Raw genomic sequence first — 13319 nt, forward strand, 5'->3', positions numbered from 1 at the left:
CTTCAACTTCCACCTTCACGATCATCACCCTATCAGAAACTCTCTTCACCTCCACTACACTCTTACTGTACTCTTCCTTCAGAATCACCCCTACACCATTTCTCTTCCCATCCACACCATGATAAAACAGTTTAAACCCACCTCCAATGTTCCTGGCCTTACTCCCTTTCCACTTGGTCTCCTGAACACACAACACATCTACCTTTCTCCTCTCCATCATATCAGCTATCTCTCTCCCTTTACCCGTCATAGTACCAACATTTAAAGTACCAACCCGAACCTCTACTCTCCTACACTGCTCCTTTTCCTGCCGTCTCTGTAGACGCCTTCCTCCTCTCCTTCTCCTCCTTCGGCCAACAGTAGCCCAATTTCCACCGGTACCCTGTCGGCTAACGATACCTGTGGCGGTCGTTGTTAACCCGGGCCTCGACCGATCCGGTATGAAATTCTCATTTGTGATCCGCATATTTGATTTGGCACATGTTTTACGCTGGATGCCCTTCCTAACGCAACCCTCCCCATTTACCCGGGCTTGGGACCGGCACTAAGAGTACACTGGCTTGTGCCCCCCTAATGGCTGGGTTTAAAGACAAAAGATTAAACAAAACAAATGGAGAGAACAGATTTATATATAATTTTCAACAAATGTGCACATTTTGGAAGTACTGGCAATAACAAGTAGTACAACAAGTAAGAAATACTGGTAATAACAAGTAGTTGTACAATTCAGTTTCATAGTATGAGAATTCGTCAAGAGGCCAAAACTCCATAGTCTGTTTTACATCTGGGCAATACCAAACAAATGAGGTAAGAAAATAAATGCATTCTTAATTTCCAAAATTCATATTTAAATGACAATAATTGGCCACATTTGGTTAGTTGGTTAGGATTGGGATAATTTTTTTAATGTTGTTTTAGGGATGAAGTGATTGTTGTTCTCAGAATTTTTGCAGCGCTATGTGAATCTTTGACGATGAAACTAATAATCCTCTCCTGCTTTGTGATGCTCTGTAAGTTGAAAACATTTTATTTGCACAAAACAGCAACATTTTCTTCCACTAATATTGTGCTTGTTAGCTTATGTCTGTGTACCATGTTTTCCATTCACATAGGTTTTAGACATTGAATTTACTATACTGTGTTTGAGACCCTTCTGTTTGCCATAATATTCCTCAAGGCAATTGATATATTACATGCATATATATTTTCGGTCTAGTATCTATCCTCCCCTATATTCACTCAAAGGCTCCTGAGAGGCTTCCTAGCATTTGGTTCTTTAAAGCCATAATTAAGATTAATCTGAAATTTTTAATATAATTTATACCAGTGGATTCCACAATCCAGAAATTCAAAGACTATTAGTACTCTAAACAAAATGTATCTATAAAAAAATAATGGGTTATGTGTTATAAATCCATGGTCATGTAGTATGCATGAACAGCATTTAGAAGATAATTCTGGTGGTGTTAGTAGCAAGATTGGACATTTTGCAGTGGATTTTTTACTACAGAATATGAGTTTAAGAAACAAGTTAATTTTTTTTATCACATCACACATGTAAACTTCAACTTTTATTTTTTCTCCACCTCCTCAAGCACACACCCAGCCTCCACCCTCTCTCTCGCTCCCAGTCAAAATCTCTGTCCTTCCCCCATGGCACTCTCTCAGTGTGTCTCAAGGTGATCTGAGCCTCATTTTTACCAACTCCAGCCCTTTCTCCTATACGCAGTCCTTGTTGCTCATACCTCCTGTGGGAACTGACTCTAAACCAGTCCTCCATGCTACATTTGGTCCTTATTCTGTGACTCAGGTACATTTCCAAAACTCAACTATAACTTAGTTTTAATCATTACTGGGTTTTAGAAATAGTCCAACACTCTTGTTTTACTTTTTTCTCCAGCTTGTTTCTGACCCTTTAGCTTCATTCTCTGTACCTCTAGTCGCATACCTTCTTTCCAAAGAAACTGAACAAACATGGGATTCTGAGCAAGGGGAAGGTTTTACCATTAGAGTGTTGTTCCACATGAAAGGTAACTCAAGCAGAAGAACATGTGTGACTCTTCATGCTTTCAAACAGACAGAGGAGCAGAAAGCATCATGTATTACCCAGGTATTGCTAAAGAGCAGAAGTTTTATAATAATTTTGCATGCTTACATATTTCTGTATAAGCAAATCAGTTTTGATTTTGATGCAGATAATAAATACCAACTTCATGGACCAATTTCTCTTCAAACAAGAGTGCTGGCAGTTTACTATTTATACCATGGAGATAAAAAATCCAAGCATGTTAAAAGCTCTTCCCTATCTGAGATTATATCATTAACTTTGTAGCCTGTCTATGATTTTCACAGCTAAATAATTTCCTCAAATTCGTGATTTGATAAACCATAATAGAGGCTCTGCTACACAAGCCACAATGTCACAGAATCACTGAACTATTGACAGTTTTATTAAAAACATCACTAAAAATGTGTAAAGTTCTCTGGCTGATTTTGCTGAGTCTGCACCAGCTCTGTGCAATATGACTGTTAATAACACCTGCTTTAAAACATTTTAATGTTATAGAGAGCATTTACAAACATTTTAATTTTGGTTATGCAACCAATAAACATGCTGTTTTACTGCAACCCATCATGTTGCAACATCAACATACTTTGTCGGTGTTGCATATGTTTTGTGTATTGCATTCTTTCATACTTGTGCTGTTTTTCTTTTCCAATATCTGTCGCCCGCACCATGCTCATTGGAAGCCTCCTCTAGGATTGTGTGCAGTCACCATGACTTTACCCAAAGACTGGTTTAAGCCTGATCAGGCTGTTCAACCACACCAGAGCCAAAATTTCAGACACCATCAATACAGGCGCCGATCACGTAACCGCATTCCATCGGAGCAAAACTTCCCAGCATCTCTCAGGGCCAAACATGGAATCCCCAGTGATATGATCCAGCTCTACTACTCTTCCATTGGCAGCATGACCAACCATAAAATATCACCTTCTAGATGTGTGGCAGACAAGCAGTCACAGAGAAATCTGTACTTCATTGGATCTGTGGCTCTCCCAGATAAAGAAAATAAAAATAACAAACCAATACAAGGTTTTTCCTGCTCCAGTGAAGTTGAACAGGAGGAACTATGGTTGAATTCAAATGTACTGATTTACTATAACAAGGGGCCTGTGCAAGCTGGACAACCAGTTGGAGTTTCATTGAATCTAAGAGCAAATTTTAGTGGAGATTTCCTCATTGTGAAGTATGATTGATTACCTTTAGAATCACACATTTTAGCTCAATCACTATGAACATTCACAGTCAATGTTGCAACGATTTTCTTTTTTGCTCAGGCTTAAACTAAAGAAAGGGTTACTGTCACTACGAGTCCACCCAAACAAAAACTCTCACATGTGGGCTGTTAAAGTGGAGAAAACATCAAGCTCCAAACATGACACAATCTCCATAATCTCTCACAGAACTGGTGCTGTTGTAGAGAGAAGTGGGTAAGGTTAAACGATTTTTATAACATAATAGAATAGATGTTTAATGATTTATGCTTGATCTTTCACTCAGTTATTCTCAGTTAACTAAGTTTACTTAGTAAAAAAGATAGAAACAATTGTTTAAACAACCCATACTTATAGTCAAACAATTTATTAAATCTTAAATTATTACATTTATTTATTCATTTCTTTCGTCATCATCTTGCTCAGCACCTTGGTTCTGCAACTGGTGTCCTGTCTCTCAGTTGAGGGCATACAGAGCAGCTTTAGAGTTGCAATGACAGTTCCAGTAAACTGGTGGGTGGTGGACAAAATGCATGATAAGCTGATTTCACCATATGGGGCAGTAACAACCTTCTTCTCCTTTACGGACAGAGAGATAGTAGGCATTGCTCCCATCACAGAGGTAAGTCACTAATGCAGCATAGACTGTAGTTAAACGCATCTAACATCCTCACTGTGGGTGCGTTCTCTCCTTATTCCTTCTCTGCCTAATAATTTAGCATTTGTCTTATATAAAACTGGGAAGCCAGAGGTTGTCTTTATTTAAGGGTCTGTTTATTTGGACATACTTGTAATTTTGGGCATCATACTTAAATCTTAGTTGATTTTTGTTTTTATAAGGCTTTAAAACCCCTCTGCTGTTTATTCTCCATACAATAACAGAGAAACACAATAATGAACACAGCCATCTTGTCTAGCCAACCGGTTTCTCTCCCGGTTATAGTACTGGCTGTTGGGCAGGATGGCAAAGTATTAGATATTACAGCAGCTGTAAACTGTCATTCAACTAATGAAGACATTGTCAAGGTAAAGTGATATTTCTGAAAAGCATTTTACATTAAAGCATATAAAAATTATTATCTGTGATACTACATTTGCTGTAATGTGTATACACTTATCTGCTGTATGTGAAATATTGCATTTGTTACAATGAAGATCTCATATTTGCAGGTATCAAGTGATTGCTCTGCTGTATATGTTGATGGAAGTGAATCTGGTGTGGGCAGTACATGTGTAGAGGTGGAGTATTCATTGGGTATCTTCACTAGCTCATTATGCCTGGCTGTATGGGCTCCAGTAGTTCCTCTCCATATCTCTCTCTCAGATACAGTCCTAAGCCCCATTGAAGGCTGGAGCTACTACACAGACAGCAGGTATGCATCAATCCCTTAAGTAATTACAATTAATATCGAACATTAGGACTTATATATTGTATAGAAATTGAGTTTGTAATATTTATGGTTTGCTCTGTTGACTTGCTAATTTGACATTATATACATGTTTGTAGTAGCATGGTGACACAGTTTCTGGTTCACATCTAATCCCTGTATAAATTTCCTCTGGGATCTTAGGTTCCCTCCCTCTTTCCAAAAACATGCCCATATCCAGATTGCTTTGCACGCATTGCTCTCCAGATCCACCTTGACCCTGATCAGGATAAAGGGTTACTTAAGATGAAGGAATGAATAAATGAAAAAATTAATGACCAATGAATCTACATAGACAGTACTCTGTGAGACACTCAGTTCCACAGGAAACCTCCACTGAATCCAGACAAAATTATATAAGAAAGAGGAAAGAATATATTTTGAAAATATAATAAGCATAACTAAGATTGTCTTCCTCTGTCTTGTTCCTTCTCTTGGTGTCCACCCTCCACTTTCTTTTTTAGTTGCACTCCAGTTTATCAAAGGGCTACCATACAGGTCTTTGCACAATTCAGGGCACATTCAGCCCAGGGACTTACCTACATGCTTGGATCACCCGATTGGTTTGTAGATGTAACAGACCTGGTTCGTGATTCCCTGAGGATAGAGAACTCTTGCGTCGCAGCCCTTCATGAACAAAATTATGTCATCGGTTTAGAGCCTGGAGTTACTTCACTAAATGTTGGTATCTAAAAGTACAGGTGCTATACAACATTCTAAATTCATTACACTAATGTACTTTTGAGACCTAAGGTGTCATACAAAATCCATTTTTTACATTATTGCGAAGAACTTTCTTATTTGTTCTCAGCTGATATCTAATCAGTGGGATGGAGTTCTTGGCACGGTTGATGTCACTGTAACCTCTGAGCCTGTGGCTCCGGGTGATCTTTCTGTACATTTAGTGGGTGGTCTTGGCCTCTTGGTCGCCTCAAGCTCTTCAAATCCTTCAGTCATCACAGCAACTGTGATGTCTCATAACACACTTTATAACTATGGACAAGTAAGTGCTCATTATCTCAGTTGTTAAACTTGCATTAGCAGTTACAGTCATTAGCAGAAGTTACAAATAATGTTTCAAATACTGTAATGTGTAAAGTTTACAAGTCTGAACTTTTAATGTAATTATTATTTTTTTTTAAGTATTAAATAAGATAAAAACTTAGAAGAGTATAGAGTAGAATCACCATGCACCACTACAACTACATTCTCAAAAAAAAATCATATATTTCTCTCTTTTCTCTCTACAACTGTAATTTTGCCCACTAATTTCCATTCTTTCTCAGGAAGCTTCATTCAGTGTTTGGCTACAGTTTGGCGATGACACTGCCATTCTGCTCACTGCTTTTAGTGAATTCCCCATCTCTCTACATTTATCCTCGTTGGCTGAGTCTGTGGTTGCTATAACACCTGCCCCATTGCAGCGTGTCCTTGCACAAGGAGATGGTGGAGGGCCACTTGTGAAAGCAGAGCTTCTGGTCTCCACCTGTGAGCTTGTGTCTACCCACATCAAGACGGATGAGATCAAAGAGAGAAGTGGAACTCGGAGACTGGCTAAAGGATCAGGTTGGATAAGGGTTAACCTAGATGCAGAACTCTGGCCTCTAGAAAGTGAAGATTTTAACTTTGAGATGACCAGTGCATTAGACACATTTGCAAAGTTAAACACAAATGTGTATCACAACTCTGACCACAAACAAGCAACCTTGAAGTCCACAAACTACGCTGATAAAACAAGCAATGACATGAATGCATGGGATGACTTGGAAAATGCAGTACTGACACCCAACCACAAAGACGATGCAGTAAATATTTCACCTGACATAGAAAATCGAGGGAGAAATACAAATCGACATTTTGTACTCGGCGTTGGGGCTGTCTTCATTTTGCTTTGTCTCTCCTTTATTTTGTTCTTCGTCAAGTTTATGCCATGTGTGGTGAGAGAACCTGGGAAAAGACAAAGTAAAGAAATTAGGAAACAAATGGACAGAGACAAACTCACCCAGGAAGAAGATAATGATAAGAAATCAGAATATTCTAGAACATGGTAGGGAAAGAGATGACCGTGAAGCAGCATTGATTTTGTAAATACCTTCTTTCTGCTCTGAGAAACTTTGTTTCAGATGAGAAACATTTTCAGTTGTGAATTAAAATATAATATAGTAAAATAATCTCTTGTCAGCAGTTTAACATAAATACCAAACAATCTATCCTCTGTCACCATTTTATAAAATACCAAAAGTATTTTATTGTTTTGTGGGCTAATTTCAATATATATTTGACATTTGCTTGTGTAATAATTACAAAAGAAAATTAGTTGCTTAGTAAACATATTTCCGGGAACTAATAAAAAATTATTGTATTATCTTGCAGACATTAATAAATTGGCGGTTTGTCATTTTTTGCGCTTTAAAGCGTTATTTTTTGTCAGTTTGTTTACACTCTGTAGGACTAAATGTAGCACATTTGGCTAAACACAGACACATTTGACCCCATATAAAATATATTACGTCAGGTTTGGAGACAACCTTCTTTCTCTGCATTCGATAATTCCTAGCTAGCTTGTATTTATTTCTTCTTCTTCTTCTTCTTCTTCTTCTTTCGGCTGCTCCCATTAGGGGTCGCCACAGCGGATCATCCGTCTCCATACCACCCTGTCCTCTATATCTGCCTCTTTCACACCAACTACCTGCATGTCTTCCCTCACCACATCCATGAACCTCCTCCTTGGCCTTCCTCTTTTCCTCCTACCTGGTGGCTCCATCTTCAGCATTTTTCTACCAATATAATTCATGTCCCTTCTCTGCACATGTCCAAACCATCTCAATCTCGCCTCCCTCACCTTGTCACCAAAACATCCTACATGTGCTGTCCCTCTAATAAACTCATTTCTAATCTTGTCCATCCTCGTCACTCCCAACGAAAACCTCAACATCTTCAGCTCTGCTACCTCCAGCTCCACCTCCTGTTTTTTACTCAATGCCACTGTCTCTAATCCATACAACATCGCAGGTCTCACCACAGTCCTATAAACTTTCCCTTTCATTCTTGCAGATACTCTTCTATCACAAATCACTCCTGTCACTTTTCTCCACCCACTCCACCCTGCCTGCACTCTTTTCTTTACTTCCCTAACACACTCTCCATTACTTTGCACTGTTGACCCCAGGTACCTGAACTCCTCCACCTTCTCCACCTCTTCTCCCTGCAACCGCATCACTCCACTTCCCTCCCTCTCATTCACACACATGTACTCTGTCTTACTCCTACTGACTTTCATTCCCCTTCTCTCCAGCACATATCTCCACCTCTCCAGGCTCTTCTCAACCTGCTCTCTACTCTCACCACAAATCACAATATCATCTGCAAACATCATAGTCCAGGGAGACTCCTGTCTGACCTCGTCCGTCAACCTGTCCATCACCACTGCAAACAGGAAAGGGCTCAGGGCCGATCCTTGATGCAGTCCAACCTTCACCCTGAACCAGTCTGTTGTACCTACTGCACACTTTACTGCCGTCACACTGTCCTCATACATGTCCTGCACCACCCTCACATACTTCTCTGACACACCTGACTTCCTCATACAATACCACAACTCCTCTCTCGGCACCCTGTCGTACGCTTTCTCTAAATCCACAAATACACAATGCAGCTCCTTCTGTCCTTCTCTATACTTCTCCATCAACATCCTCAAAGCAAATAAGGCATCTGTGGTGCTCTTCCTCGGCATGAAACCATACTGTTGCTCACAGATGGTCACCTCTTCTCTCAGCCTGGCTTCCACTACTCTTTCCCATAACTTCATGGTGTGACTGATCAACTTAATTCCCCTGTAGTTACTGCAGGTCTGCACATCTCCCTTATGCTTAAAGATCGGTACCAGCACACTCCTTCTCCATTCCTCAGGCATCCTCTCCCCTTCCAGAATCCTGTTAAACAATCTGGTTAAAAACTCCACTGCCATCTCTCCTAAACATCTCCACGCTTCTACCGGTATGTCATCTGGTCCAACCGACTTTCCATTCTTCATCCTCTTAATCGCTGCTCTCACTTCCTCCTTACTAATCCTATCTACATCCTGCTTTACCAACTCCACATCCTCCAACCTTCTCTCTCTCTGATTTTCCTCATTCATCAGCTGCTCAAAATACTCCCTCCATCTTCTCAACACACTCTCCTCACTAGTCAACACATTTCCCTCTCCATCCTTTATTGCTCTAACTTGCAGTACATCCTTCCCAGCTCGGTCCCTCTGCTTGGCCAATCGGTATAAATCCTTTTCTCCTTCCTTAGTGTCCAACCTTTTATACAGTTCCTCATATGCCTTTTCCTTGGCTTTCGCCACATCCCTTTTAACCTGCTGCCGCATCTCCTTGTACTCCTGCCTACTCTTCTCATCACTCTGTCGATCCCACTTCTGTTTTGCCAATCTCTTTCCCCTAATGCTCTCCTGCACTTCCTCATTCCACCACCACGTCTCCTTGTCTTGCTTTTTATTTCCAGATGTCACACCAAGTACTTTTCTAGCTGCCTCCCTTATCACTCCTGCAGTAGTTGCCCAATCATCCGGCACCTCTTCACCACCACCAAGCCCCTGTCTGACCTCTTCCCTGAACCTCACACTACACTCTTTCTCCTTCAGTTTCCACCATCTTATTCTTCTTTCAAACCTTACTTTCCTCCTCTTCTTCTTCGCCTCCAAAACCATCCTACAGACCACCATCCGATGCTGTCTAGCTACACTGTCCCCCGCCAACACCTTACAGTCTCCAATCTCCTTCAGGTTGCATCTCCTACACAGAAGATAATCCACCTGTGTGCACCTTCCTCCACTCTTATACGTCACCCTATGATCCTCCTTCTTCTTAAAATACGTGTTCACCACTGCCATTTCCATCCTTTTAGCAAAATCTACCACCATCTGCCCTTCCACATTCCTCTCCTTAAAACCATACCCACCCATCACCTCCTCATCACCTCTGTTCCCTTCACCTACATGCCCATTAAAGTCTGCCCCAATCACCAATCGTTCTTTCCTAGGTACACCATCTACCACTTCATCTAATTCACTCCAGAATCTTTCTTTCTCCTCCATCTCACAGCCAACTTGTGGAGCATAGGCACTGATGACATTTATCATCATCCCTTCAACTTCCACCTTCACGATCATCACCCTATCAGAAACTCTCTTCACCTCCACTACACTCTTACTGTACGCTTCCTTCAGAATCACCCCTACACCATTTCTTTTCCCATCCACACCATGATAAAACAGTTTAAACCCACCTCCAATGTTCCTGGCCTTACTCCCTTTCCACTTGGTCTCCTGAACACACAACACATCTACCTTTCTCCTCTCCATCATATCAGCTATCTCTCTCCCTTTACCCATCATAGTACCAACATTTAAAGTACCAACCCGAACCTCTACTCTCCTACACTGCTCCTTTTCCTGCCGTCTCTGTAGACGCCTTCCTCCTCTCCTTCTCCTCCTTCGGCCAACAGTAGCCCAATTTCCACCGGTACCCTGTCGGCTAACGATACCTGTGGCGGTCGTTGTTAACCCGGGCCTCGACCGATCCGGTATGAAATTCTCATTTGTGATCCGCATATTTGATTTGGCACATGTTTTACGCTGGATGCCCTTCCTAACGCAACCCTCCCCATTTACCCGGGCTTGGGACCGGCACTAAGAGTACACTGGCTTGTGCCCCCCTAATGGCTGGGTTTCCTAGCTAGCTTGTATTTATTTATTGTATTATAAAAGGAGTATATAATATTTACATTTATATTTTTGCAAAAAGGCTTTCAGGTAAAACAGTAAATTGTTCTAATGTTTGAATAACTTTTTACTACTTAGATTAGTTTTAAGAATAAAACCTCTGGCTCCGCTCTAAGTCTCCCTGGTGGTCTAGTGGTTAGGATTCGGCGCTCTCACCGCCGCGGCCCGGGTTCGATTCCCGGTCAGGGAACTAATATTTTGATTTTTTTTTTTTTTTTTTTTTTTTTATGTCGTTAATCGACAAAAAAAAAAAGAACACACACCCTGTTACTGTTGCAAGATGCTTACATTTAAATAAGAATTTATATAAACCAAACGTTTAACTTGGTTACACCAAGTCTTGGACACGACATCTTAGAGACATAAGTAATCTACATCAAGCAAAGCTGCCGACAGCAGAGTGGCGCAGCGGAAGCGTGCTGGGCCCATAACCCAGAGGTCGATGGATCGAAACCATCCTCTGCTAAGACTTTTCTTTTTTTACATCATTAAAAGATTGTAAATATCTGAACATCACACCCCGATGTGGTTCCTCCCCAAACTGTTCCCAAACACACACTGAAGTGAAGTTCATGCACCTCAACAGTATCAGCAAATTCATGTGACCAAGTTAATGAGAATATATTTGTGTAGAACTGAACCACAAAGATTCTGACGTAAAAAAAAAAAAAAGAATATAGATATATGAGAAAAATGATGATGTAATAAAATAGAGAGCACACACCCATACGCACATTTTTTTATGGTTTCAGGTTTTACCTCAATAATTTATTATCGTATTTTATTTGAAGAATTATTTTGATTGTCGCATACTTTCAAGCTTCACATCCTCGAGTTGTATTGTCACTGCCCAAACCTTGAGATCCAAATAATATCTATATATTAAATAAGATCCATATATAAAATAATAAATACATATATTTTAATAAATACATATTATATATTCAATCCATTTTTTTAATTAAATTAAATTTTTCTTTCCTTGAAAATTCCAGTGCACCAGTGCAAAACTCAGTGCACCCTGTTATCATGTTTTATTCAAAACATTAACAGCGAAAAAATATATTATAATTAATTTATTAAAAATACCTTATAAATCAAGTAATATTATTGTATGCTTTTACTTTAATTTGACATGGCGAAGCGTGTCTTATTGATACTGATTCTACATAATTAAAAAATATTTTTATGGGCCATAATAAAGATTGATGAAAACTGATAAATCTTAAGACAATGTTCTTATAGTTGTGAGGTCCTAAGTGCACCGTACATCGATGAGAACTTCTCCATCATGACAATTCTCCTGTGCAGAAAGCAAGCCTGATGAAGACATGGGTCGTGACGAATGGAGTAGAAGTTCAATTTATTTTTAAATTCAATTCTGTTTAACAAATGCCTCGAACATTTAATGTGATCTTATGCATTTCATTATTTTACAATGAGCCAGCATACACTGAAGTTCATGGTACATTGCTATCATTGTTTTCTCAATTCATCAGATGAACAAGTTCCTGTGTTGAATTAAAATTAAGCACTTTTCTTCCATTCCTGGTTCGAACATATTGCTTTGTTTTTGTCCGCAGAAACATTCACGAGGTAGAATGGCGTTTGCAAAAGTTTTGAAATCTTAAAACAAATCAAGTGTACAGTTAACGATTAAGGCACTAAACCAATATAAAGGAAAGCACCATGTGTCTCTTACAACTTTAAACTCTTTACACCCTCACTCATCCACACTAGAGGTAGGCAAAAGGGCAAAAATGTCACGATACCTGCATTACACACTATCATTTTGTCAAGGCTCTGCTAACAAATACGGCCAACACAAAATACTATATTTTCACAGATTTTTCTCTGAAGCATTTTATGACAGAAAAAGATGTGGGATAATACAACTGTCAAGACACAGGATTATAAAGGCATTGACATAAGAATTAAAACAAAATGTGTCTCAAATGTTATTAAACCAGGTTATCAGTACAACTTTGCCATATTGCCCAGCCCTAATCCATTCTGCAGTTATAATCACTGTCCTTAAATACTTAGTCACTGTCTAATACTTGATCTATCTGAATCCACTATTCCAACAATTGTTTTTTTTTTTTTTACCAAGAACACAGTGTGTGAATATCAGTCCGTTCTCAGTGCGATTGATTGTATTGGATCCTTATACTGCCCCGCAGGAAGCTGACTGCTGATGTGTCCTGAGATTGCAGATCCAGGCAAAACGTTTCCCACAGCGATTACACACAAATGGTTTCTCCCCAGTATGAACTCTTTGATGCTTCTTCAGGTTTCCTGCTTCTGTAAAGAGCTTACCACAGGTTTCACATTTGAAAGGCTTCTCTCCAGTGTGGATGCGTTGATGAGCCTCTAAGTTAGACTGCCCAGTAAAAGCCTTTCCACAGTACCTGCAGATATAACTTTTCCTCTTGCCTTTCTCCATGCGCCTCGAAAGCTGTAGCCCAGCGAGGGAAACCCCAGGATGTTGCAGGTTCGAAATAGCCTGAGAGAGATTTGCTTGGTTTGTTGCATCTAAACGAGTCCTGTTAAAGTGACTGAACTGTTGATTATGAGCTTGGCTTGAAGCAGTGACCGTGCTCCAATCTGCCTCGACACTATGAAGTCCTCTACCATCCTGAAGCCTGTTTGATGCAGCCCCTTTTTGTCTACCGCTAACAGACACGGGTCCTGGTTGCACCAGAACACAGTCCTGGTCTTGCTCTACTTCCACTATATAAGAACAAGATGGCTGAGTGTCAGAGGGGCTATTTGCAGCCCATCGTGGGAAAGAACTTTCCAGATCTTTTGTTCTCTCGTACAGTGTA

The 13319-nt window shown here is 40.0% G+C and overlaps 2 protein-coding genes across 3 annotated transcripts in view; one reads left to right on the forward strand and one right to left on the reverse strand.

Moving 5' to 3' along the window:
• Positions 1-690: 690 nt before the first annotated feature.
• Positions 691-6904, forward strand: tmem132a (transmembrane protein 132A). 2 transcript variants are annotated; one of them, XM_083538657.1, is made up of 12 exons: positions 691-807; positions 919-1010; positions 1596-1810; positions 1901-2110; positions 2752-3251; positions 3343-3495; positions 3706-3901; positions 4162-4305; positions 4450-4652; positions 5171-5387; positions 5518-5709; positions 5993-6904. In XM_083538657.1, exons 1-12 carry the CDS (start codon positions 803-805, stop codon positions 6755-6757), a joined length of 2892 nt encoding a protein of 963 aa, XP_083394783.1. In that variant the 5' UTR covers positions 691-802; the 3' UTR covers positions 6758-6904. The 2 variants fall into 2 exon arrangements, with proteins under 2 accessions (XP_083394783.1, XP_083394784.1); XM_083538658.1 differs by lacking the exons at positions 691-807; positions 919-1010; positions 1596-1810 and having other exon boundaries at positions 1963-2030.
• A 4933-nt stretch (positions 6905-11837) lies between these two features.
• Positions 11838-13319, reverse strand: part of LOC310724543 (uncharacterized protein) — an 8157-nt gene continuing 6675 nt past the window's right edge. The window contains exon 8 of the mRNA XM_083538747.1: positions 11838-13319. This exon is cut by the window's right edge and continues 196 nt beyond it. Within this exon, the coding sequence (XP_083394873.1) occupies positions 12659-13319 (661 nt within the window). The 3' untranslated portion in view covers positions 11838-12658.

This window comes from Silurus aristotelis (assembly GCF_946808225.1).
Source record: "Silurus aristotelis genome assembly, chromosome: 4".
Taxonomy (NCBI): domain Eukaryota; kingdom Metazoa; phylum Chordata; class Actinopteri; order Siluriformes; family Siluridae; genus Silurus; species Silurus aristotelis.

Bases quoted from the DNA above. Each gene is read 5' to 3' on its own strand.
- tmem132a (XM_083538657.1), top strand. The intron at 1,011-1,595 runs GTAAGTTGAAAA...CACCTCCTCAAG, and splicing joins CTCCTGCTTTGTGATGCTCT to CACACACCCAGCCTCCACCC. The intron at 3,902-4,161 runs GTAAGTCACTAA...ATACAATAACAG, and splicing joins GCATTGCTCCCATCACAGAG to AGAAACACAATAATGAACAC.